At 40.5% G+C, this 24,688-nt stretch overlaps 1 protein-coding gene across 8 annotated transcripts in view; it reads left to right on the top strand.

Moving 5' to 3' along the window:
• Positions 1–24,688, top strand: part of KLF12 (KLF transcription factor 12) — a 370,069-nt gene that overhangs the window by 320,182 nt on the left and 25,199 nt on the right. For all 8 annotated transcript variants that reach the window (XM_073346757.2, XM_073346728.2, XM_073346803.2 and 5 more), the window contains one exon: positions 20,136–20,293. In XM_073346757.2, the coding sequence (XP_073202858.1) occupies positions 20,136–20,293 (158 nt within the window). The remainder of the gene's footprint in view (positions 1–20,135; positions 20,294–24,688) is intronic.

The raw sequence follows: 24,688 nt of genomic DNA, 5'->3' as shown, positions 1-24,688 counted from the left end.
TTTAGTCAACGCTTCAATTTTGTAGTACATTTCCCAGTAGCAAGGGCCATAGTTGTTACATGTAAAGGGAGTATAAATCTGAGAATCTGATGAAATTATGAGATAGAAATTTAAGCTGTCAGGGAAAACATCCGGTCAGTAGGTCTGTTGGGCGGTGGCACAAACTTTTAAGGGAGGTGGTAGAAGTAGACTGATCAAGGTTCTTTTGCTACAAGCACAGATACCACACAGTATATGTCTCCTCCTCGTCCTCCCCATTATTGCAGATACCCAACCACCCACTTCCACAGAATAGATCTCCCCATTAAACTCCATTGACCTTTTTTTCCACATGACATATTCTGCCCAGTTCACACTGCCTTACCCTATACCCTCTCTCAGCACAAATCATTTTTATTTCAGGCCTCTTACCTCCTTATCCTCCAGTTCAGGCAAACAATCATCATCTCCTTCCTTCTTTACCCTAATGCAGGCCAACAAATACCTTAATCTCAGCATTGCTTCTGTGTAGTGATGTGAGGGATAATGTCCATCTATGTACTTGAGAGTCCATCTATGCACTGGGTATAATCAAACACCTTCAACCCGTACTAGATGGGTACCTTATCCTTAAAGAATGTTTTGTGAACCCCCTCTTCTGGCCTTCAAACAACCCCCCAACCTCTCCAAGTTCATCATCAGATGCAAACTCCCAACAGACCAGGACACACCAACTCAAAGCAGCACCAGACCCTTCCAAAATGACAGATGCAAAACCTGCAGACATGTCTCCACTGCTACTATGATCAACACCCCCCCACAACACACCTTTCAAGATCCATGGATCCTACACATACCTATCACAACATGTGGTATATCTCCTCCAGTGTACTAAATGCCCCAACAACAATGACGACTGTGTGGGTGAAACCAGACAATCACTGCATTCTCAAATGAACTCACACAGGAAGTGATAAAAGACAAAAACACCCTATAACCTGTGGGACTTTTCACAAAGCGATCACTCTATATCTGACCTATTGGTCCTCATCCTCAAAGGAAACCTGCACAACACTTTCAAAACACAAGCCTGGGAACTTAAATTTATAACTTTGCTATACACTAAAAATCATTGACTGAATAGAAACATTGGATTTGTGGCTTATTACAACATCTATAACCCACAAACAATCCCATCCCCACACTTGCCTTCCTCCTTCCCCAATTTCACTTCCTCCCCCATGACTGGAGGGGTGTTAACTGGCTACTTCCCCTTAAACGGTTCCTTGGAATATGTGTTAACTGCTTATGCTAAACAATCTGTTCCGCCTTTTACTCTGAGACCTTGTCTATACTACCGGGGTAAGTCAGCCTAAGTTACGCTACTCCAGCTTCGCGAATAACATATCTGGAGTCGATGTAGCTTAGGTCAACTTACTGCGGTGTCTACACTGCGCTGCATAAATGGGAGATGCTCTCCCATTGAGTTACCTTAATCGTCCCGTTCTGGTGAAGTACCGGAGTCAACTGAAGAGTGCTCTGCAGTTGATTTTAGCAGGTCTTCACTAGACCTGCTAAATCAACCCCCTCAGCACTGATCGCAGCAGTGTCGATACCTGGTAATTGTAGACATGGCCTGAGTATGTTTCCCAGACCTGAACAAGAGCTCTATGTAAACTCAAAAGCTTGTATCTCTCACCAACAGAAGGTGGTCTAATAAAAGATATTACTTCACCCAATTAGTCTCTAAGTACTTAGCTGGCTCTCATCACCGTAGTATCTGAGCATTTTGCAATCATTAATGGATTTTGTCTGCACTATACCCCTGTGAGTGTTGTTATCCCCACTTTGCAAATGGGGAATTGAGAGAGATTAAGTTATTTGCCCAAAGTTACATGGAATATCTGCGGCACAGTGAGGATCCTCTGCGTCACAATCCAGTGCCCTGAAACCACAATATTAAGATGCTTTCAGCATCAAAAACACTCTGAATCACACCCGTCCTCAGCCCACCACTTGGAATAATTAAAACTGCGCTAGAAAATGTACTAAAGGCAACAGTCCTAAACTAGCAAGGAGAAAAGCTAGATGATCAAATAGTTCTGTGCAATATCTCTACCTTCTTTGATCCTCGGATAGAATCATAGGAGCTCAGGTACAAAAAAGGATGCTGTAGGATGGATAAATAGAGATTTCTCTTTTTTTCTTTTTTTTTACATCCTTCTTTGTATTATTCTTATGTAGTGGAATATTTGAAAAGGAACACTAGCAATGATGTTGCAAGAATAAACACTAAAATAATAGCCAGGCCATACAAATCCTGTATTTTAACTCTGAAGAGAGGACTAATTGCATGACAGGTGTGGAGAAAAGAAAACCCTGATATTCATTTCTAAGGACAAAAGGCAACACTAGAAGGGAATCCAGTTTAGGAACAGGTTACATTTCTGCGTTTATAGAAATGGATTTTTTTTCTTCCTGACACTTTCAAATCAAAGAAGAAAGTGCACTAATCTCGTAACTATGACTATTAAACCCTGCTGTGAAATACGGTGTTCATGTACTACAGCAATATATCAAAGACTAAATTATCTGAATATAATGCCACCTTAGTGCAGCATTACCTTTAAATATTTTCTCTAATTAATTCTTGTGAGTTAAATCTTCAAAAAAAAAATACTTCCAGAAGCTTATAAATATAATATTTTGCTAGCATTTAGTGTTTGGCTTGCTTGGACTAAAATGAAGATTTCAGGACTTGGTACATTTTTGCCTCTTTCTGCACAAAGTACTCAGTGTCAGTTGGAAATAGTTGAACAATATAAGTCAAATAACTGAATGGTTCATGTCCAAAAGGGAGACATATGCTCTAGAGCTAGAGGGAAACTGCTTATCGTGAAAACACATTGCATTATATTTCAACAAGGCAGATAAAGAGGGAATCTTATTAACTCATCTCATGGGAACCTACTTATAAACTCACTTGGAAAATCATAGTTAATGCAATGAGGCAAATCCTGGATCCTTACTCAGTTTTTGTCTCCAGAAGCATGGTGTAAACTAGGGCCCCATTGAAGCCAATGTCAAAGCTCTTCTTCACTTCATGAGGCCAGGTTTTCACCTTAGAATTTTTTTAGATGGGATCTTTGCCTGAATAGGAATGTGGATGTGTCGCATTATTTTCTTTTGTTTTGAAATTGTAAAGCACGTTCATAGACTTCTAGACTTTGAGGCCTGAGAGACCATCATAATTATCTCAGACAACCTCCTGCACATCGCAGGCCACAGAACCTTGAGCCTCCATTTCTTTAAGTGTCTTCCCCAGCCTGGCATAGTCTTCCTTGATGCATCCCAGTGAGAATCTAGCAGTATCATTTGTTCCCACGTGAAGGACAATGGGTGGATTCTTTCCTGCTCACATTAGTATCCTCTTGAGCCTCATGTCCACATCCTGTATCTTAGCTCCCAGCAGATCGAACACCCTTCTGTCCTCCAGATCAGCTCTGATGATAGACCTGTCTGTTCTTCATAGTAGAGCATTTCCAATCATGTAGGCTTGCCTTTCCCTGGTGTTGGTGCAATTCTGTTCTTTCTGGCTGCAAGTGTTCTCATCTTCTGTTCTTCCTTTCAATCTTCTGTGAGTCATCCTCTGTCCTCCTGTTGCTCCAAACTCAATCTCCATTGTCTCTTCCCCTCTTGTTGTAGGACTAGCTGCTCTTCTTCTCCCCTGCTCTCCCATCTTCTCTTACTGTCTGCCTCTCCCCCTCCATTTCCAACTCAGCAAACCTGTTGCTCAGCTCTGTTTCTCCTTCACTAGCTGATCTTTTCCTCCACCTTCTCCTCATAGTCACATGCTTCCACTGGCCACTTTCTTCATCCAGCAGTCTACCCTCACAGTTCTTGGGTCTTGCATCTGGAAGTTTTGAGATTTCCCTACCATCTCCTCTGCTCCATCATCTGCTGAAATCATCTTTGAAACTGAACCAATCCCCAACTAAATCATCCCAGCCAGGGCTTTGTCAAGCCTGACCTTGAAAACCTCAAAAGGAAGTAGATTCCACCACCTCCCTAGGTAACCCATTCCAGTGCTTCAACACCCTCCTAGTACCTCCTGGTACCACTGAGAACACCCTCCTGGTATCACTGAGAACAGTCTAGATCCATCCTCTTTGGAACCCCCCTTCAGGTAGTTGAAAGCAACTATCAAATCCCCCCTCATTCTTCTCTTCTGCAGACTAAACAATCCCAGTTCCCTCAGACACTCCTCATAAGTCATGTGCTCCAGCCCCCTAATCATTTTTGTTGCCCTCCGCTGGACTCTTTCTAATTTTTCCACTTCCTTCTTGTAGTGTGGGGTCCAAAACTAGACACAGTACTCCAGATGAGGCCTCTCCAATGCCGAATAGAGGGGAATGATCACGTCCTTTGATCTGCTGGCAATGCCCCTACTTATACAGCCCAAAATGCCGTTAGCCTTCTTGGCAACAAGGGCACGCTGTTAACTCATATCCAACTTCTCATCCACTGTAACCCCTAGGTCCTTTTCTGCAGAACTGCTACCTAGCCATTCGGTCCCTAGTCTGTAAAAGTGCATGGGATTCTTCCGTCCTAACTGCAGGACTCTGCACTTGTCATTGTTGAACCTCATCAGTTTTCTTTTAGCCCAATCCTCTAATTTGTCTAGGTCCCTCTGTATCCTATCCCTACCCTCCAGTGTATCTACCACTCCTCCCAGTTTAGTGTCATCTGCAAACTTGCTGAGGGTGCAGTCCACGCCATCTTCCAGATCATTAATGAAGATATTAAACAAAACTGGCCCCAGGACTGACCCTTGGGGCACTCCACTTGATACCGGTTGCCAACTAAACATGGAGCCATTGATCACTACCCGTTGAGCGCGACGATCTAGCCAACTTTCTATCCACCGTATAGTCCATTCATCCAGCCCATGTTTCTTTAACTTGCTGACAAGAATACTGTGGGGGACGGTATCAAAAGCTTTGCTAAAGTCAAGGAATAACACATCCACTGCTTTCCTCTCATCCACAGAGCCAGTTATCTGATCATAGAAGGCAATTAGATTAGTCAGGCATGACTTGCCCTTGGTGAATCCATGCTGACTGTTTCTGATCACTTTCCTCTCCTCTAAGTGCTTCAGAATTGATTCCTTGAGGACCTGCTCCATGATTTTTCCAGGGACTGAGGTGAGGCTGACTGGCCCGGATCCTCCTCCTTCCCTTTTTAAAAGAGGGGCACTACTTTAGCCTTTTTCCAGTCTTCCGGGACCTCCCCCGATCGCCATGAGTTTTCAAAGATAATGGCCAGTGGCTCTGTAATCACATCCGCTAACTCCTTTAGCACCCTCGATGCACTGCATCCGGTCCCATGGACTTGTGCTCATCCAGCTTTTCTAAATAGTCCCGAACCACTTCTTTCTCCACAGAGGGCTGGTCACCTCCTCCCTATGCTGTGCTGCCTAGTGCAGCAGTCTGGGAGCTGACCTTGTTTGTGAAGACAGAGGCAAAAAAAACATTGAGTACATTAGCTTTTTCCACATCCTCTGTCACTAAGTTGCCTCCCTCATTCAGTAAGGGGCCCACACTTTCCTTGACTTTCTTCTTGTTGCTAACATACCTGAAGAAACCCTTCTTGTTACTCCTAACATCTCTTGCTAGCTGCAACTCCAAGTGTGATTTGGCCTTCCTGATTTCGCTCCTGCATGCCCGAGCAATATTTTTATACTCTTCCCTGGTCATTTGTCCAATCTTCCACTTCTTGTAAGCTTCTTTTTTGTGTTTAAGATCAGCAAGGATTTCACTGTTAAGCCAGACTGGTCGCCTGCCATATTTACTATTCTTTCTACACATCGGGATGGTTTGTTCCTGCAACCTCAATAAGGATTCTTTAAAATACAGCCAGCTCTCCTGGACTCCTTTCCCCCTCATGTTATTCTCCCAGGGGATCCTGCTCATCAGTTCCCTGACGGAGTCAAAGTCTGCTTTTCTGAAGTCCAGGGTCTGTATTCTGCTGCTTTCCTTTCTTCCTTGTGTCAGGATCCTGAACTTGACCATTTCATGGTCACTGCCTCCCAGGTTCCCATCCACTTTTGCTTCCCCTACTAATTCTTCCCGGTTTGTGAGCAGCAGGTCAAGAAGAGCTCTGCCCCTAGTTGGTTCCTCCAGCACTTGCACCAGGAAATTGTCCCCTACACTTGCCAAAAACTTCCTGGATTGTCTGTGCACTGCTGTCTTGCTCTCCCAGCAGATATCAGGGTGATTGAAGTCTCCCGTGAGAACCAGGGTCTGTGATCTTGTAACTTCTGTTAGTTGCCGGAAGAAAGCCTTGTCCACCTCATCCCCCGGGTCTGGTGATCTGTAGCAGACTCCCATCATGACATCACCCTTGTTCCTCACACTTCTAAACTTAATCCAGAGACTCTCAGGTTTTTCTGCAATTTCATACCAGAGCTATGAGCAGTCATACTGCTCCCTTACATACAATGCAACTCCCCCACCTTTTCTGCCCTGCCTGTCCTTCCTGAACAGTTTATATCCATCCATGACAGTACTCCAGTCATGCGAGTTATCCCACCAAGTCTCTGTTGTTCCAATCACATCATAATTCCTTGACTGTGCCATGATTTCCAGTTCTCCCTCCTTGTTTCCCAGGCTTCGTGCATTTGTGTATAGGCACTTAAGATAACTCGCTGATCGTCCCTCTTTCTCAATATGAGGCAGTATGATCAGATCTATCAGGCAGCACTTCATACAAATGAAGCATCTTTTAGGTATCCTCTCCAGAATACATCCCACAGCTTCTGCATCCAGTCGTCTTCATTGTCTCTTCCATTCTTCCATACTACTGCCTTTGTAGCTGTCACAGCCATCCCTCCTAAGTGCCTATCAAGAAGGAAACAAAAACAAAACAAAAACACTACGCACACCCTCCATCAAACTCCCACTCAGACTCCGCCTGTTTTCAGCTCTGCTGGCCCCTGTGCCACTGGTCATATTCAAGCATTATTCAAAGCTGTTGTTTTTTATCTGTGCATTGCCCTATGAATGGTCCTTTTAAGTTTGAAGTTGCATCTGGCTCACAAATTTTAAAGGGTACACAAATCAGGCTGTTAGGAATATTTCAGATAGTAAACTACAATTTAAAATGTATATACACATTCATCTTACCAGATGGCAAAAGCTGGATGCATAAATATCTAGAGAAAGTCGGGGGGAGAGTTGAAGTATTATTATTTATTTGTATTGTGATAGCATCTAGGAGTCCTAGTCATGGTCCAGAATCTCATTGTAGAAACACAGAACACACAGATGGTCCTTTTCCCTTAGAGCTTACAATCTAAGTAATACAATCTGAGTAAAGAAATACTCAAGGTGGGGAAGGATAGCTCAGTGGTTTGAGCATTGGCCTGTTAAACTCAGGGTTATGAGTTCAATCCTTGAGGGGGAAATTTAGGGATCTGGGGCAGAAATTGGGGATTGGTCCTGCTTTGAGCAGGGAGTTGGACTAGATGACATCCTGAGGTCCCTTCCAACCCTGATATTCTATGATTCTATGATCAGACTGAAAATATGTAGAGCTAAATAAAAATTACCACACAAAAAACAAAGGCCAGATTCTGATCAAACATAAACATGTCAGGATTTTCTAGCATTACTTGATAATGAATACAATTTAGCAGTATTTATATTGACTTCTTAGGTTTATTAATATATCAGCTTTATGATTTATTCTTTAACGATAAGAACTTCCTTTCAATGGGAGAGACGAAGGCAGAGAAAAAAACTGAAACTTTACTGATTAGATAAGAGTGTTGGAGAGAGAATTTCAAAAAATCAATTCTGTACGGTCTTCTTCAGTAAGTACTTTCCTTTAAAATGAATAAGGGATGAAATGTACTCAAAGTAGAACAAGAAAAACATTTAATCCCTTGTTCATTTACAGGCCAAATGGATATGGCCATTAGTTCGTAACAGTAGTAGATGTACTCTTTGCAGTATATACACTCACAGACTGCGGCATTGTGTGGGGCCTGTGGTGATTATGAGGTATATTTTGAGGAAACAGACTCTATTGGGGGAGAAGTGCAGATTCATATTGAAACTGGTATAAGTGACTGTTTAGCCTGTTATCAAAATCTGATTGACAACACAAAGTATGACAGATGGCCACCAAGAATTGCATTATACATAGGTATCTAAAGCAATCAAATATTTAGCATATTGATGATAAATCCTCTGAGCAGGAACGAAGAAAGGGTCATTCTTGTGAACTTCAGTGTCTGTGGAGACAGTGGCCTAAAGTAATGTTCCTGACCTAGCCAGACATTGTGACAAAGTATTGTCACCTTAACATATACAGCCTCAGATGAAAAGTTAGTTTGTCTTAAATAACTAGTGTTAGGAGGTGTTTTGGAATGACCAGTAAGGATCCAAGGGTCCAATGCCACATCTCTGCTGTTCTAAACAATGAAAGGAAGGACTGAGTGATAGATTTAAGTGACTGCACAATTGAACATTTTACCATTCCATGAGGCATCTGGACTGAGTCTCACACTTTCACGGGTGCAAAGTGTTGGATGCATAAGCACAATGTCATGAGCAGAACACAGAGGGCAGGGGACCTTGACCCTTCTTTTACAAGAGTGCTATTTCATAACCCTCCTAGCAGCAGGAGTAAGATCAGATAGTAAGGTCAGGCATAAGGTAGCTAACCACCTCATTTTCACGTTGAGATTCTCGCATAAGCTCACATCTCAGATGCATCTGTTCTTTGCCCTTCATTTGTACCCTTGAGAGTACTGATCTAGCTATGATTTATTTTCATATATGTTGCCACGATGACTCAACTAGCATGCCAGGAAAATATGAATTAGAAATTAATATGAATAAATAAGAAATGAAATGAATATATACAGCAATAGATCTCTTGATTCTTAGGAAGGGAAGGAGTGAGAGCAGAAGAATGAGAAACAGGACTTCAAAAAGCAGACTGCAACCATCTCAGAGAACTGGTAGGTAAGGTTCTATGGGAAGTCTAGGGGATAAAGGAGTTCAGGAGAGCTAGCAGTTTCTGAAAGACAATATTAAAGGTGGAACAGCAAACTATCCTGATGTAAAGGAAAGATAGGAAGAATAATAGGAGGCCAATATAGCTCCTCCACCAGAAGCACTTTAATGACCTGAAAATAAAAAGGAATCTACAAAAAATGGAAACGTGGACAAATTGATAAGGAGTACAACGGAATAGCAAGCATGTAGGGACAAAACCGGAAAGGTTAAAGCACAAGACAAGTAACAACTAGCCAATGACATAAAAGGCAATAAGAAGAGGTTCTAGAAATATATTAGGAGCAAGAAGAACGATGGAAGGTGTATGTCCACTACTTAGGGGGAAGTAGAGCTAAAAATGGATGGCATCAAGAAGACTGAGGTATTTAATAGCTATTTTGCTTATATCTTCACTAAAAAAGTAAATTGAGACCAGATGCTTAACACAACTAACATTAACAACAAGGAAAAAAGAACATGAGACAGAATAGGGAAAGAACAGGTTAAAGAATATTTAGATAAATTAGATATATTCAAGTCAGCAGAGCCTGCTGAAATTCACCACAGGGTATTTTAAGGAACTAGCTGAAGCAATCTTGGAACTGTTAGTGATTATCTTTGAGAGTTCAGAGAGGATAGGTGAAGTCCCAGAAGACTAGAAAAGGGTAAATATAGCACCTGTCTTTAAAAGGAGGAACAAAAGGGTACATGAGGAATTATAGATCAGCCTGCCTAGCTTTGACACCTGGAAAGATATTGGAACAAATTATTAAACAATTAGTTTCTAAGCACCTAGTGGATAATAGGATTATAAGGAATAGCCAGCATGGATTTGTCAAGAACAAATCATGCCAAACCAATCTTATTTCCTTCTTTGACAGTGTTACTGGCCAAGTGTATCGGAGGGAAGCTGTAGACATCGTAAGTCTTGATTTTAGTAAGGCTTTTGACACAGTCACACATGACATTCTCATAAGCAAACTAGAGAAATGTGATCTAGATGAAATTACTATTCAGTGGGTGCAGAACTGGCTGAAAGACCCTACTCAAAGAGTAGGTTTCAGAGTAGCAGCCGTGTTAGTCTGTATTCGCAAAAAGAAAAGGAGTACTAGTGGCACCTTAGAGACTAACCAATTTATTTGAGCATAAGCTTTTGTGAGCTACAGCTCACTTCATCGGATGCATGCTCAAATAAATTGGTTAATCTCTAAGGTGCCACTAGTACTCCTTTTCTTTTTATTCAAAGAGTAGTTATCAGTAGTTAGCTGTCAACTGGGAGGACATAGCTACTGGGGTCCTGCAGGGGTCTGTCCTGGATCCTGTAATATTCAATATTTTCGTTTATGACTTGCATAATGGAGTGGAGAGTATACTTATAAAATTTGCAGATGACACCAAACTGGTGGATGGGGGTTGGTAGCATTTTGAAGGACAGGATTAGAATTCAAAACGACCTTGACAAAATGGAGAACTGGTCTGAAATCAGCAAGATGAAATTCAATAAAGAGAAATGCACTACACTTAAGAAGGAAAAATCAAAAGCACAGCTACAAAATGGGGAAATACTGCTGAAAAGGATCTGGGGGGGGTTTCCAATGGCAGTGTAGCACGGGTAGCAGCAGTGAAGGCACAGATTAGCCATGCTGAGTTCATGCCCACTGGTTTCAGGCGGGTTTGTACTCAGCAGGGCTAAGCCATTCTTCCACTGCTGCTACCCATGATACCATGAGTATGTGTACACAAACAGGGGGATCACACCCCTAGCTCATAGTTTAGATGTAGCCTTTAAGAAATATGTGGACAAATTAGACAGTCTCCAGAGGACAGTAACAAAAATGATAAAAGGTTTAGAAAACTTGATGAATGAGGAAAGGTCAAAAAATCTGGTGACAGTTAGTCTGAGAAAAGGAGGCTGAGGTGGGATCAGATAGTCTTCAAATATACTAAGGGGTGTTGCAAAGAGGACAGTGATCAGTTGTTCTTCAAGGTAGGACAAGAAATAATTGCCTTAATCTGCAGCAAGGAAGATTTAGGTTAGGTATGAAGAAAAACTTTCTAACTATAAGGGTAGTTAAGCATTGGAATAGGCTTCCAAGGGAGGTTATGGAATCCCCAACATTAGAGGTTTTTAAGAACAGGTTAGATCACCTGTCAGAGATGGGCTAAGTGTGCTTGATCCTGCCTCAGCATAGGGGACTGATTGTAGCCCTACATTTCTATTCTTCTATGATAACAGGGGCGATGAAGAGAAGATTCTCAGCCTCTCAAAGTAGAGTTTGAGGCACATTGGTTAACTTTTCCAGTTTTTTGTGTTCCATTTAGAAGGAAACACAAAAGGAAAAAAAACTAATCCAGCATTGATCTCCTTTTGCAGGGGATCTCAGTGCTTTTAGTAAACCTAGTGCCCTGTGCTTGAGCCCTGCTCTTCTTCCACCAGCCCAATGAAGAGATGACGTAGCTGTACTTCCTCTTCTGGACCACATGCTGTGTGCATTCATTATAGCTGAGCCAGCAAAGGTCAGATGAGGATGAGATGATGTATGTCAGGAGCTACTCCTTGCCATTGGGAAAACATTCAATTGCTTATCTTTAGTTCAGTTCTAAAGAAATGCCTTCATGTACTTTTCTGCAAGCATGAGTTCATTGTGATGAAGTTAGTTAGCAGAGGTTTCCTTTTCTCCATGGATTTTACTCTTTAACACACATTAGGCAAGAACTTCATTGCTTGAAGTGAACTAAGTTAATTCAAAAAAGAAGAGAAAAGAAAAATTTAATTCAAGCTCGTATTGGTTTCTGATCACTTTCTTGTTTTGAATTGTGAAGTATATATAATCAAAAGTCTGTATCTGCACTATTTAGAAAGAGATTTCATGGTAGTGTGATGTAATATAAGTGTTTATACTGCATGAGTTTGGACTGACCTGCAGTACTCAGGGTGGCAGAGCAAGGAAGGAGTTATACAAGTCATTCTAAATGAATGCCAACGAAGAGTTTATATCACACCACTCGGTCATGCATTTTATATAGGGCACATATATTAGAGAGAAACTATTTTAGAAATGTTTTCAGAGTTTTAAAACGTTATAGTGGAATTGTTTGTCATATCCCTCAACCTTTGACGCCAGCTGCCTTAGCTACAAAGAGTCCAGCTGCACAGGTCATGGAGAATGGGGGTTAGGTGGGTAGGAAGGAGAATTAGAAGTACAGAATTTTTAAAAACATGTACAAATGCCTTAAAGATACCTTTTTTATACATAAGAATGTCATGATTGTGAAGTCTGATATTTTGGAACCTCCCAGGGATAGAAGCACATGCTGTATATTCCATTGGAATCTGCCCTTTCCAGTTGTACGACAGTCCTATTCTGATGGTTCACTAGTGCTGGATTTTAAATCTGTCACTGTTCCAGGACTGATTATTGCCCATCCTGGGTTGGGGTGTGGTATAATTTTTTTTTTTTGGGGGGGGGGGGGGGGAGGCAGGATTTCCACATATAGTTTTAAAAAAAGAAACATTTCTCTGCTGATCCAGATATAGATTCCTGGGGCCAGATCCTTGGCTGATGTAAATTGTCATAGCTCCATTAAAGTTATTGTTTCCCTAAACCAGGTATAAGCATTTCAATAATTCATGCAATGCTTAAGTGCAAGATAGTTAACTGATAAAATTTCTGTGCTCTTTAACAAAACAAGTCTCTAATGCAAAATCTTCCTGGTTAATGATCAGCATAAAATAGTTGAAGGTCTTTCATTATATGCTTGAGTTAGGGGGAACATACAGTGTCATTAACTAACTGTATTGTTCTCATACATGTATAAAATGTGTCTAATAATGTAGTTTATGGTAGTTTTGATAAGACATATCTTATGGTTCTTGTACATTGTCACACTGCACTCTCTTCCCTTCTGAACCCAGTTTCCTTCCAGCTAACAGGAAAAAGTTTGTTTTGCACATCGTTGCACGTTCAGTTACATCACAGCATGAAAAATTATGTAATTCACTATGTTCCAACAGGGCAAATCAACAATTCAAGTCAGCTGCATTTTGTCTCTGCCAATAGAAAGTGTTATGGATAAAGCCATAGTCACAAATGTGCAGGTTCTTTTGTTTGCTGGCTACAATGAATGTAATCAAATCATCCATATCTCTGTGTACTATACTGCATGTATGTAGTTTTTGCTTCATTTGTGTATACAGCCAGATGCCTTCTTTCTCTGTTGAAAAATTTTCTCTTCTTAAATTCCCAGTGTAAAATCACCTTAAAATGTATTAATTACAGTAATTACCACTAATAAAATGAGTAATGCACATCTTCCTTTTCTGATTATCTTAAACCATGTTTGACATGTTTTAGGATCTAATATTCCTAACATTTATATTAACCATGCACAAAACAGTACCTAATAGATAAGACTCAGGAGGGAAATATAATAATGTATATATACACACTATGAATAAGATACTGTTAAGAAGATTCTAGAAAATAGAAATAAGAGTTATAGGTTTTACTTTAAATTAAAAGAGGAGATTGAATCTAACCTGTAAAACAAATTGAAGGTATCAAAATCATTGCATTACTGTACAATGAGTAGTTTGGTGGCTCCATATGACAATGGTTAGAGTTTTGTAAGTAACATAAATTATAATGAAATACATTTAATACATAGCTTATATAACCGTTCATTGTTGCAGTTGAATGTATGGTGTGTACTAGAGTACTTTTAGACATTACTCTAAATGAGAGCATGCTAAGAACAATATATCAGAGGGGTAGAAAAAATACTTTTGTTTTCAGGGGGCCAAATTTTGACTGTGTGTGAAGTTTTATTGAAAAGGAGCATATTTTCAGACCTGGAAGCACACTTCAGTTCACCCTGCAGGAAAAACCAGTGGATGCCTATATCAATCTGTAATCTGTGGCTCCTCGGAGCACAAAAAGAGAAAGGGTCTTTCATCTTTGGAGCAGTATGCGTGGTATGCTCACAGGCCAACTCCATCAGTGCTGAGTTCACAAACCAGCAAAAACATTACATCCTCACGGGCAGAACTTCTTCAGAAACAAACTAGAATAAATCAGCATGTATGGTGGGTCCACTTTTTCTCCACTCTGGGCTGACCCTTTGTTGAAGTCATGAACCATAGTGAGGGGAGGACAGGGCCTCCAGTCCTGTCATGCTGAGTTAGTTTGCTCTGGAGGTGTCACTTATCACTGGACCCGAAGGCCAAGATTTAAAAAACAAAAAACTGAAAGTTCGGATTTGAAATCTATATTTAGACAGTTAAGTACTTGGCCTGATTTTCATAAATGCTAAGCGCCCATAAGCAGCTATGTCTCTGGGGCCGGGTATCACTTTGAACTAGGAAGGTATTCCAGAGACCCAAGGATTTTCTTCAACTGCACATTCTCAGTTTCTGTAATTTAGAATCCTAAATGCAGGCTTATTATGTCAGAATGTTCTGCTTTTATTTCATATGTGTGCACTTTTGTGCACGTACAAGGGAGAATTTGGCCGAGGTGTACATTTTTCATAAATTACATATTCTCATTGCTAAATTCATGTGCCATTCCTTCTATGTAGCACCCAGAAACATGCTATAATTACAGTAATAGATTTATCATTTTATAATTGTTTCCTTTTGTTAATAATGAGAAGATTTAAAACCATTTCCTTTCCTCTAAAAAGCAGCACAGTGTTTAATAGCTGAATTTCCACATGCTCACTCACCAGCATGGGATCTGTGATATCTGTCTGTCTACCTATATATATTTTGTTGTGTGAGAGAGAAGGTAGAAACACGGGTAGAAAAGACTTGTTGAGGAAAAGCTACGTTAAAGATTTGGGTTTTACATTTGATTCTGAATGTGTTGAGGCCTTTGACTATATAGTGAATTCCACAGTGTAGGTCCAGCTCCTGTGAATTGTATTTCCAACCACCTAAGTTCTGCCTATTTAAAAAGAAAACTGAAGACCAAATACATAAAGTAGCTACTGTAAGATGACGCTTGTCCTTAATAGTCTGAAGTTGTCTGTTGCTGCATGGACCAAAAGCAGAACTGTTTTTCAGTGTATGCAAAGAGTGGGAAGCAAAACACATGGGAATTAAAATAGGTACTTTGGCAGCAAAGAAAAGATAATATTGCACTAGCGGTGCTGTTCTAATGCCTTTGTAATGAGAGCTGAAGCGCATGGGCCATTTTAGAGAACAAGAAGGCCATCTGCTGGTTGAGTCTAAATTTTCATTGTATTGCAAAGGTCTTTTTTTGCCTTTAGTATAAGAGAGAAATGTTCAGGATTCTGGACGTGGATTTTAGCCATTCAAGTCACTTTGTGGCTGAAGGTTTATAGACTATTCAAAACATTTAAGTGTAAACAATGATTGTGTTTGTTTTACCTCAAGTTTCATTAAGCAATAATGAATATAGTTATTGTTGCTGCTTATCTGAGAAGAACAGCAGTAAAATAACTTTTACACAAATTACACAGCTGTTAATATAATTAATTAAAATTAAGCATGTGTCAAATTGACAGTGAGAGCCAAATTCTGCTCTTAAACAGGGTTGAATATGGGATAACTCTGTTGGGTTCGCACTGGACAGGCCAGGTTGGCTCAGCTGGGCTCCTCCAGAATCCATCTGTGGTGGGTTGTATGTGCCCATCCTGGTGTGAAACAGGAAGGAGTTAAATCCCTTCACTAGGTAGAACGGAGGAAGATGACACTTAAAGACTGACTGAGCTGATAGACCTGGAGCAACACACTCACAGCTGTCCCTTCTAGCAGCCTAACAAGTCACAGCTACCAGTTTTAATCTCCAGGTCTGGCAGTTTAGGTAAGAGTCAGCTTTCTCCTTGTTGCCTGGGAAAGGGGTTTAACCCCTTCCTGGTTCACACATGCTCCCCATTCTAAGCCATCACTGCTACCAAGCAAACTGCTGTACTATTTTGGGGAAGGGAGTCATGACTGGCACGTTTTTAGAATATGGCACAGTTCTCAAACATCCAAAAAAAAAAGTCATTTTACGTCACTGTCAAGGTTCCTTCCCCACTCTGAACTCTAGGGTACAGATGTGGGGACCTGCATGAAAACCTCCTAAGCTTACTTTTACCAGCTTAGGTTAAAACTTTCCCAAGGTACAAACTATTTTATCCTTTGCCATTGGACTTCCACTGCCACCACCAAACGTTTATCTGGGTTTATTTTATTAGGAAAGCGTTGTTTGGAAACATCTTTCCCCCCAAAATCCTATCAACCCTTGCACCCCACTTCCTGGGGAAGGTTTGATAAAAATCCTCACCATTTTGCATAGGTGACCACAGACCCAAACCCTTGGATCTTAAGAACAATGAAAAAAGCATTCAGTTCTTGAAAAGAAGAATTTTAATGGAAGTAACAGTAAAAAAGAAGTAACAATAAAAAGAATCACCTCTGTAAAATCAGGATGGTAAATACCTTACAGGGTAATTAGAACATTAGAACATCTCAAAACATAGAGAATCCCTCTAGGCAAAACCTTAAGTTACAAAAAGACAAAAAAACCGGAATATCCACTCCATTCAGCGCAACTTATTCTCTCAGCCATTTAAAGAAATCATAATCTAACGCATATCTAGCTAGCTTACTTACTAAGTTCTAAGACTCCATTCCTGTTCTGTCCCTGGCAAAAGCATCACACAGACAGACCCTTTGTTTTTCTTTCCCCCCAGCTTTTTAAAGTATCTTGTCTACTCATTGGTCATTTTGGTCAGGTACCAGCGAGGTTATCCTAGCTTCTTAACCCTTTACAGGTGAGTGCAGCTAAGGGTCCACTGAGCTGCGGCCTCAGCTCTACCATGTATTGGTCTGTAGAGATGCTGTACCCAAGGCAGGCCCTTTCGAAGTTTTCTAAGAAGGCCTCGGTATCATCGCCTGCCTTGTAGGTGGGGAACTTTCTGGGATGGGAAGTGGTACCTGGAGAAGGATTGCTAGGGTTTGTTGGTATATTCTGCTGAGCCCTTGCCTTCTCCATCTCCAGTTCATGCTTCCTCTCTTTTTCCTTCTCCAGTTCTTTGACCCTTGCCTCCAGTTCTCTTTCCTTTGCCTCCATAGCTTTCCTGTGAGCAGCCGCTTGGTGGTGTTCTGCCTGAAGTTTTAACCTAAGCTGGTAAAAGTAAGTTTAGGAGGTTTTCATGCAGGTCTCCACATCTGTACCCTAGAGTTCAGAGCGGGGAAGGAACTTTGACATGGTGGCAGAGCTGTGGGATTAACTTAAAATCATTTTGAGATCAATTTGAGATTTTTTGAACCAGAAAAACAGATTTTAAAAGGAAATTTTTAAAATCCTTTGGGCTGCTAGAAAGCAGGTCTCCAACTGGAAATAGCTGGAAGGTTTTTTTTGCTTTGCTTTGGGGCCAGAGCAGAGACAAAAGGGAATTATCTTTTGTGAATTGCAGTTTTCTCTACCTAAAGGCAGAGTAGTTAAACTCCTGCAAGGAAATTCACAAGTCTTCACAGACCTGAAGTTTTTTTTTTACCTGAAAGTAACTTGAGGGGTTTTCTTCCTATTTGCCTGGAGACAAAGGTGTTATGGGTTGTTTGGGTTTTTTTAGGATTTCTCTGTAGGCTGACAATCACTGTCAGGGAATATAGGTATCATATTCAGCACAGCAAAATTTTACAAACCAAGTCTTTTTTTTTGTTTCTTTTGGTTTTCTGTCTAACTCTCGGGTGTAAAGTTAGTTAAAAACAGAGAGGTTAGGATGACAGAGTCCACGGCTCAACAAAAGCTGGAATTAGCCAGATTTGAGGCTGAGGAAAAACAAAAGGAACATGAAAGACAGATAGAACTCATGCGGATGGAAATGGGGGCAAAGGACAAAGAAGTGGAAGTCCAAGGGCAAAGGGTAAAATAGTTTGTACCTTGGGGAAGTTTTAACCTAAGCTGGTAAAAGTAAGCTTAGGAGGTTTTCATGCAGGTCCCCACATCTGTACCCTAGAGTTCAGAGTGGGGAAGGAAACTTGACAGTGATTATCAAATCTTAGTTTAAAAAAAAATTGAATCTTTTCTACATAAAAAAAATATACCACTTACATGAATACCCAGTTGGCTTCCTTCTGCAACAGGGCTTCCTTGGATGATGTGTTACCCCTAAACTATGCTTCTCCTGGAGCATTAGAGCTGAGCAGAGCCAGACAGTGAGACCTTTATGGCCCTAAAAAGAGGTTTTGAGTAAGTTACTTCGTAATTTCTTCATAGGCTGGTTAGTGGGATATTGTATATAACTTGCTCAAGTAAACAGAACGTTGTGTTGTCCGTTCACCTAGAAGGGTCTGATTCAAAGCACATTTACAGCTGAATTTAAAATTAATACAGGAGTGGCCTCTATCAGAGGACCCTCAGTAATGTGACCTTATGCTGTCTTTAACTGTTACTTTGGTACCTCCATATTTTAGGTCTCAGGGTGAACAATGGTCATTACTCTGAGGTCCTTCTTATAGAAAATTGAGCCAATTCCTGCCATAGTACTGCAGGATCTATATGAGTTGCAATAACTTACACCACCAAGTAAGTGAAGGACAGAGGAAGATCACCTCCTACTGGGAAGTTAGTTAATAGCTGTGTTATGTGGCTTTTGGGTTGGTTAGTGGATTATTTAATTCATGTTGCTGAAGTAAAGAGAATAGTTTGGATTGATACTTGTGATTCGTGCTTAGCATTATTTTGACACCTCCACCATTCTGCTCAACAGAATGACAATATTTATTACTTGTGTGTGATTCCCTACTAACACAAAAAGGCAAGGCATCGTGACTGCATCATTTCTCAACTGCTGTTTCTAGCTTTGGATGTGTGGGCCTGATTCTCACCCCATTGAAGCTACTGAGTATTTCAGTGGGGCACCAGGATCAGGTCCTCTGCCACAGTTGCAATACCGTTTCACTTTCTTTCTCCCCTATATGAATGTTGCTATAAACACAGGGCAGCTTGTAGCACTGAGGTCACTGGTCTGCACGTGACATAACAAATGACTTAATGGTACCTGCTGATTATGCTTGCCACTCATTTTTCTCACTGTTAAGACATCATAACTGTATAATGGGCTTGATCCTCCTTCCATCGACCAGACATTTAAACAAGCTGTACTATCTGCAACTTGAATGCTTCATTCAAGATCAAGATTATCTGGTCTTGTGGCTTTTGCTCAGAGTATCTTCTGTACATATAATGTTTAGGTTTTAGGGGTTTGTGTTTGATTGGGTTTGTTTTTGTTTTTTACACATTCAGCTTTTATCTTTGCTGTTGGGATTTTTTTTAAAATAGTTTCTGGGGTAGTATGATTTATCTCCATGAATTACATAGCCCAACTCTCTAACCTGCTGCAGATACCAAAATGCAATTCCTAAACCATTTTCTTGCCAGCTAGATTTGTTTCTATTCATGTCACATAATCCAGTAACTGATGGACAGTATTCTCCTAGGAATTGTTTTATAGTTACTCAGTTTTGATTTCAAGGACTCTGTCCATTTTCACAAACTCCCTAGAATATGGATGCAGGTCACACACACACTGGGAAACTCTAAATTATGATAATGCTTAAAAATAATATTTAAACAAAAAGAACTCTTTAAAACTGGTAAAATCCCAGTTTAGGACAGCCATAAAAGTATGATCATGGACTGAAAAATTTTATGCATAGTTTTAACCCAGACTATTTACAGCCACATTTCTAAAACCCCTAAAAATGCTTTGTTTCGGAAGTGCTAGTATCACCACACCCGTTGAAATAAAAATGATACTTGTTCTGTATATTATTATCCTATTATATATTATGTAACAAGATTTTCAAAGGTAGTCTTAATGGTACTCTGGTGGAGAATGACTACAGATCATAACAATTCCTTTTTTAGTACTTCAGGTTCCTTAAGTTCCAAAATATTCTTGATGGTTTCTTTTTATAAATGAATTTGATTTCCTTTTCTATGACCTGTAATTACATGTCAGTAGCAAACCAAATTGCATATCAAACTATTGTATTCTGCGATTTCATAAGTTTGTGTCTAAGTTGCATGATATTCCTTTGTCTTAATTTTTTGCTTCTGTTGTATTTTACAGTTCAATTTCACCATTCAGTATTGAGAGCACAAGGCGCCAGAGAAGGTCTGAGTCCCCAGACTCCAGGAAACGGCGCATCCATAGGTGTGATTTTGAAGGATGCAACAAAGTATACACAAAAAGTTCTCATCTGAAGGCTCACCGGCGGACACACACAGGTAGTACTTTGCTGAGAATATAATAATAATGCTTAGTACTTATACAGCATTTTATATCCTCAGAACTCTTTACAGAGTTCCTCATGACAGTGTTGTGAGGGGAGATACACTACCAGTAAGTGAATGTAATAGTTTGAAGTAAGTGAAGGTTATAATTTTACGGGCAGGTACACTCAGAAACAGGTTGCTGAAGTGGCCAGAGACAGAAACAGAGGGGAAGTGTTGACTGTTGAATAGGGCATTAGGCTAGGAGTCAGGAGACCTGATTTCTGTTCCCAGCTCTGCCAGTGGGCACGCGACTCTGCCTTTGTTTCCCTTCTACCCTTTGGGGGTTTTTTTGTCTCTTCAGATTATAGGCTCTCAGGAGTAGGGAGTGTCTTTTACTCTGTGTTTGTACAGGGAGGCATCAATGTCAGTCGAGGGTTGTAGGCATTACTTTAATACAGATAAAACATAATATACAGTAATAACAATAATAATGAAATGACTTTGCAAAGGCCATGGAGGTAGTCAGTGTCAAAGCTGAATGTTGTGATACTAAAGAACTCGGGATAGAATTTTTTCAGCAACATTTTTAATGTCTTATAACTTCAGATCTAAGCATTAAAACGAAGTTGACTGCCAAAGCATCTGCTCTTTTCTGTTTAATCTCTCAGTGTGTCTAGGGCAGGGGTGGGCAAACTTTTTGGCCTGAGGGCCACATTGGTGTGCAAAACTGTATGGAGGGCTGGGTAGGGAAGGCTGTGCCCCCCAAACAACCTGGCCCCAGCCCCCTATCCTCCCCCTCCCACTTCCTGCCCCCTGACTGTCCCCATCAGAACCCCTGACCCATCCAACCCCCCCTGCTCCTTGTCCCCTGACCGCCCCCTCCTGGGACCCCCCTCCCCAAACCGCCCCCTCCAGGATCCCACTCCCTATCCAACCCCCCCTGTCCCCTGACTGCCCCGACCCCATCCACACCCCTGCCCCCTAACAGGCCCCCCGGGACTCCCACGCCTATCCAAACCCCCCTGTTCCCCAACCCCTGACTGCCCCATCCAACCACCCCCTGTCCCCTGACTGCCCCCCGGAACCCCTTACCCAACCCCTCCACCGCCACACGCGCCACCGCCACCCCTTTACCGTGCCGCTCAGAGCAGCAGGAGCTTGCAGCCCTGCTGCCTGCACAGTGGTGTGGCTGCGGGGAACAGCAGGGGAGGGGCTGGGGGCAAGCTTCCCAGGCCAGGAGCTCAGGGGCCAAGGAGTTGTTATAAAGTTATTATAACTACTTAAATTAGCAGTAAATACAACTCCTTAGTTAGAGCTTATGAATCTCTGGCTCACAGTCCCATGATCAGACGACTAGACCATGTCCACTTTCAGTACTTATATTTCTTTCAGTTCATCTTGTGACAGATGCAGCTAGTTGGGAAATGGGAAGTTATGATCTAATGATAAGATGACACTACAGTACACTTTTGACATGGAAAAGTCTTGTATTAATTTAGACTTGATGTATCTGGCACAAACTATCTCAGCATTTGTATGTGTTGGAAAAATGTATTGTGGAAAAGAATAACAAATTTCCATTTTCCAAGTAAAATCTGGGGACCAGTTCAAACTTGTTAGAGAAGTGAAATCATTAACACGTCTGCATCAGTTTTCCCAATAGGTCTATTTGGTGGGTGGGATTGCCACCTTTTGTTGAAAGCAATACTGAATCAGTCTCCATCCTTATCCCCCCTACTAAAAAATACTTCTTAAGGAAAGAATCCCCTCCCAAAATGGAAGAAAAGCTCCAGTGGCCTGTTAATTGTAATCAGCTTTTCTTCTAGGCAGGCTGTGCTCTTCTCCGCTTCCTGTAACTGCCCATCCCTAGCCGCATTCCTTATATTTTGTTTGACTGTCCTCCCTCTCAGTTTACTCTTGTTTGCTGTCCTCTCTTAATTCCGCTCCCTCCTCCCCTCCGCACATACACACATACTCTGATCCCCCTTCAATCTGATTCCAAGTTGATGGAGGTGGCCAGCACCTCTGAAAGTCAGGCTGGTCACATATTTAGGGACCTAAAGCTAGGCCCCTAAGTTTGAAAATGGCATTAGTATCTAGAATTACTTTTCAGTAGCGTTTAGGGCGTAAAGGAGTCTTTGTACCTGTACCACATGACAACTGCTTTGGGGAATCTTGTAGTGATCTTTTTTGCTGGTTCCTTCTGAAAATATCTCAAAGAAAAGTACCACAAAAAAACTCACAGCATGTACACATGTTGACTACTTTATGCTGTTATGCTTCTATCTGTGCTTCCATTTACACAATAAAAATTAAACAGAAAGAAGGTGAGTATCAAATTTAGGCAACTAGTTTATCAGATAAGAAATTCTGCAATGTGTTGTTAAAACTGAACAGGTTTACAAAACACCTTTCCGGTCTCTGTGAGAAGTTCACATAGTCTTCCTTAAATGCAGCATTGACTGTGAATTTACAGTAGGTATTAATCTCATCTTGCATTTATATCTTAGTTTTTACCTTTGCCTCAGGCAAGCTGAGTCAATTATTTATGTATGACCCATAGCAATTAGTGTGCAGTATTGGACAGGTATAAATGAATTCTTACAGCCATGCACACAAGGGTGAGCAAGTTCTTTTTGATAAAAGATCACAGAAACTTGGCATTGTATAATTTTAATTTTTCATGCTGTATGTGTTGCGCCATTTGATCTTGCTACAAATAATTTAGCTGAGCAGAATTGGTGTGAAAGCTCCTTAATATTTATTTGTACTGTTGATATATCTTTACAGCAAATGAAATAGATACATAATCATTTTGATACAGTAAACTTTTAAAAATATTTTATTAAGGAATTTTGACATTAAACTATAGTTCTTTTCAATTTAATTTTTAAAAAGGAACTGTAGACAGTAATATCATATCATCTTTTACCTGTGTGACCTGGATACTTGAAGATGCCATCAGTAGCAAGTACTGTTCACCAATGTTACTTCAAATGCTAGTGTAAACAATTAACTCTCATTCATGGCTATTGAATCCACTAGGTGGTGAGCTTGAATAAGAAATTGTTTCTGCAATTAGAAAATCACAAAACATTCAAACTGATCTCGCTATTAAATTAGAACATTTCATAAGTCACCAGTACCAGCTATCAAATTTATCTTTTCAGTATCAGGTTTTTATTATTATTTTGCCAAATCATCTAAAAAGGTTAGAAAATATCAGGTATGATGGGAGCCTGAAGGGCTTGCAGTCAGCGTGTGCTCAGATTTATCATCTCCCTTAAGAAGAAGAAGAAACTATGAGAAATCAGATGACCTGGGTTTTCTCAGGCTAGTTTCTGTCTCACTGAACTCACAGAAAACTGGTAATATGTGACTCTTCAAATGAGTAATCTTTGTAGATCAGAAGGGTGAAAGAACTCTACTGTATTCATACCCAAAGTATGTATTCATTGCATTCTACCTATGTACTTTTATGGTCCTAATCCATGCAATAACTGAGCAGCATCATTCATACCTACCGTGGAATTTAATTGCGTAAAGTTGTGAGGGGTGGTTAACTGTGTGGTGGCAGTAGTGGTGTTATTTTATTAGAACCTCCTAAGGAGGCAAACACCTGGCGATAGAAAGTAACTTGATATGAGGAAAGGGGGAGGGGAGGAAGTCATTATTTTTAAAACGTTTTAATAGGTCCTACAGAATTAAATTTCCTTTACTTCTTCAAAGTTTTCCGCAGAGTTGGTTAGACATTTCAAAATTAGAATGTTGATGAAATTTTTCATCAACATTTCAATGGGGAAAAAACGTATTTTCCGGAAAATTTTGCTTCAATTTCCAGTCAGCCCTAGTTTTTAGATCTTTCTCTGTAACTAGAATGGGGCGCAAATGTCAAATGTTACAAATTTTTGACCAAAAAAATTGTGTGTGAGGGGGGAGTTGTGCAAAGTTTTTCACTTTTGTGTGAGTATGTTTTTATCTCCTCTGTAGAAGGATGGAAATTTTGAAATTTCAGAGAAAAGCAGGAAAATATTGCAAAAATGTTCAGAGTGTATCATCCGTCTTCACATTTTTTTCCAAACAACTCTAACTAAAATCTAGCTGTGCCCCAAGGAACATGAAGCTGATATTTTTAAAGTGTTAAGACAAAAGCTATATACTTGGGTAGGGTTCTTTTTCTCAGGACAAATCCAAGACTTCAAATTATCCTCCATTTACAAATTTAAATAAGTATGTAAGTATCTTCAGGGTTGTTTAGGCTAGCTGCCATAGCATGGCAGAGGAGATGTTACATGTATTGGGGCCTTTGGGATGGAGAGAGTTGTGAGATGAAGAAACACTGAGGTTCTTTTTCACCCACAGCAGCTTCACTTAACTTTGTTTTATATGCATGAAATAAATAATGAA

Source organism: Lepidochelys kempii, chromosome 1 (genome assembly GCF_965140285.1).
Source record: "Lepidochelys kempii isolate rLepKem1 chromosome 1, rLepKem1.hap1, whole genome shotgun sequence".
In the NCBI taxonomy this organism is placed as follows: domain Eukaryota; kingdom Metazoa; phylum Chordata; order Testudines; family Cheloniidae; genus Lepidochelys; species Lepidochelys kempii.
This window is presented reverse-complemented; position numbering and strand designations above follow the sequence as displayed.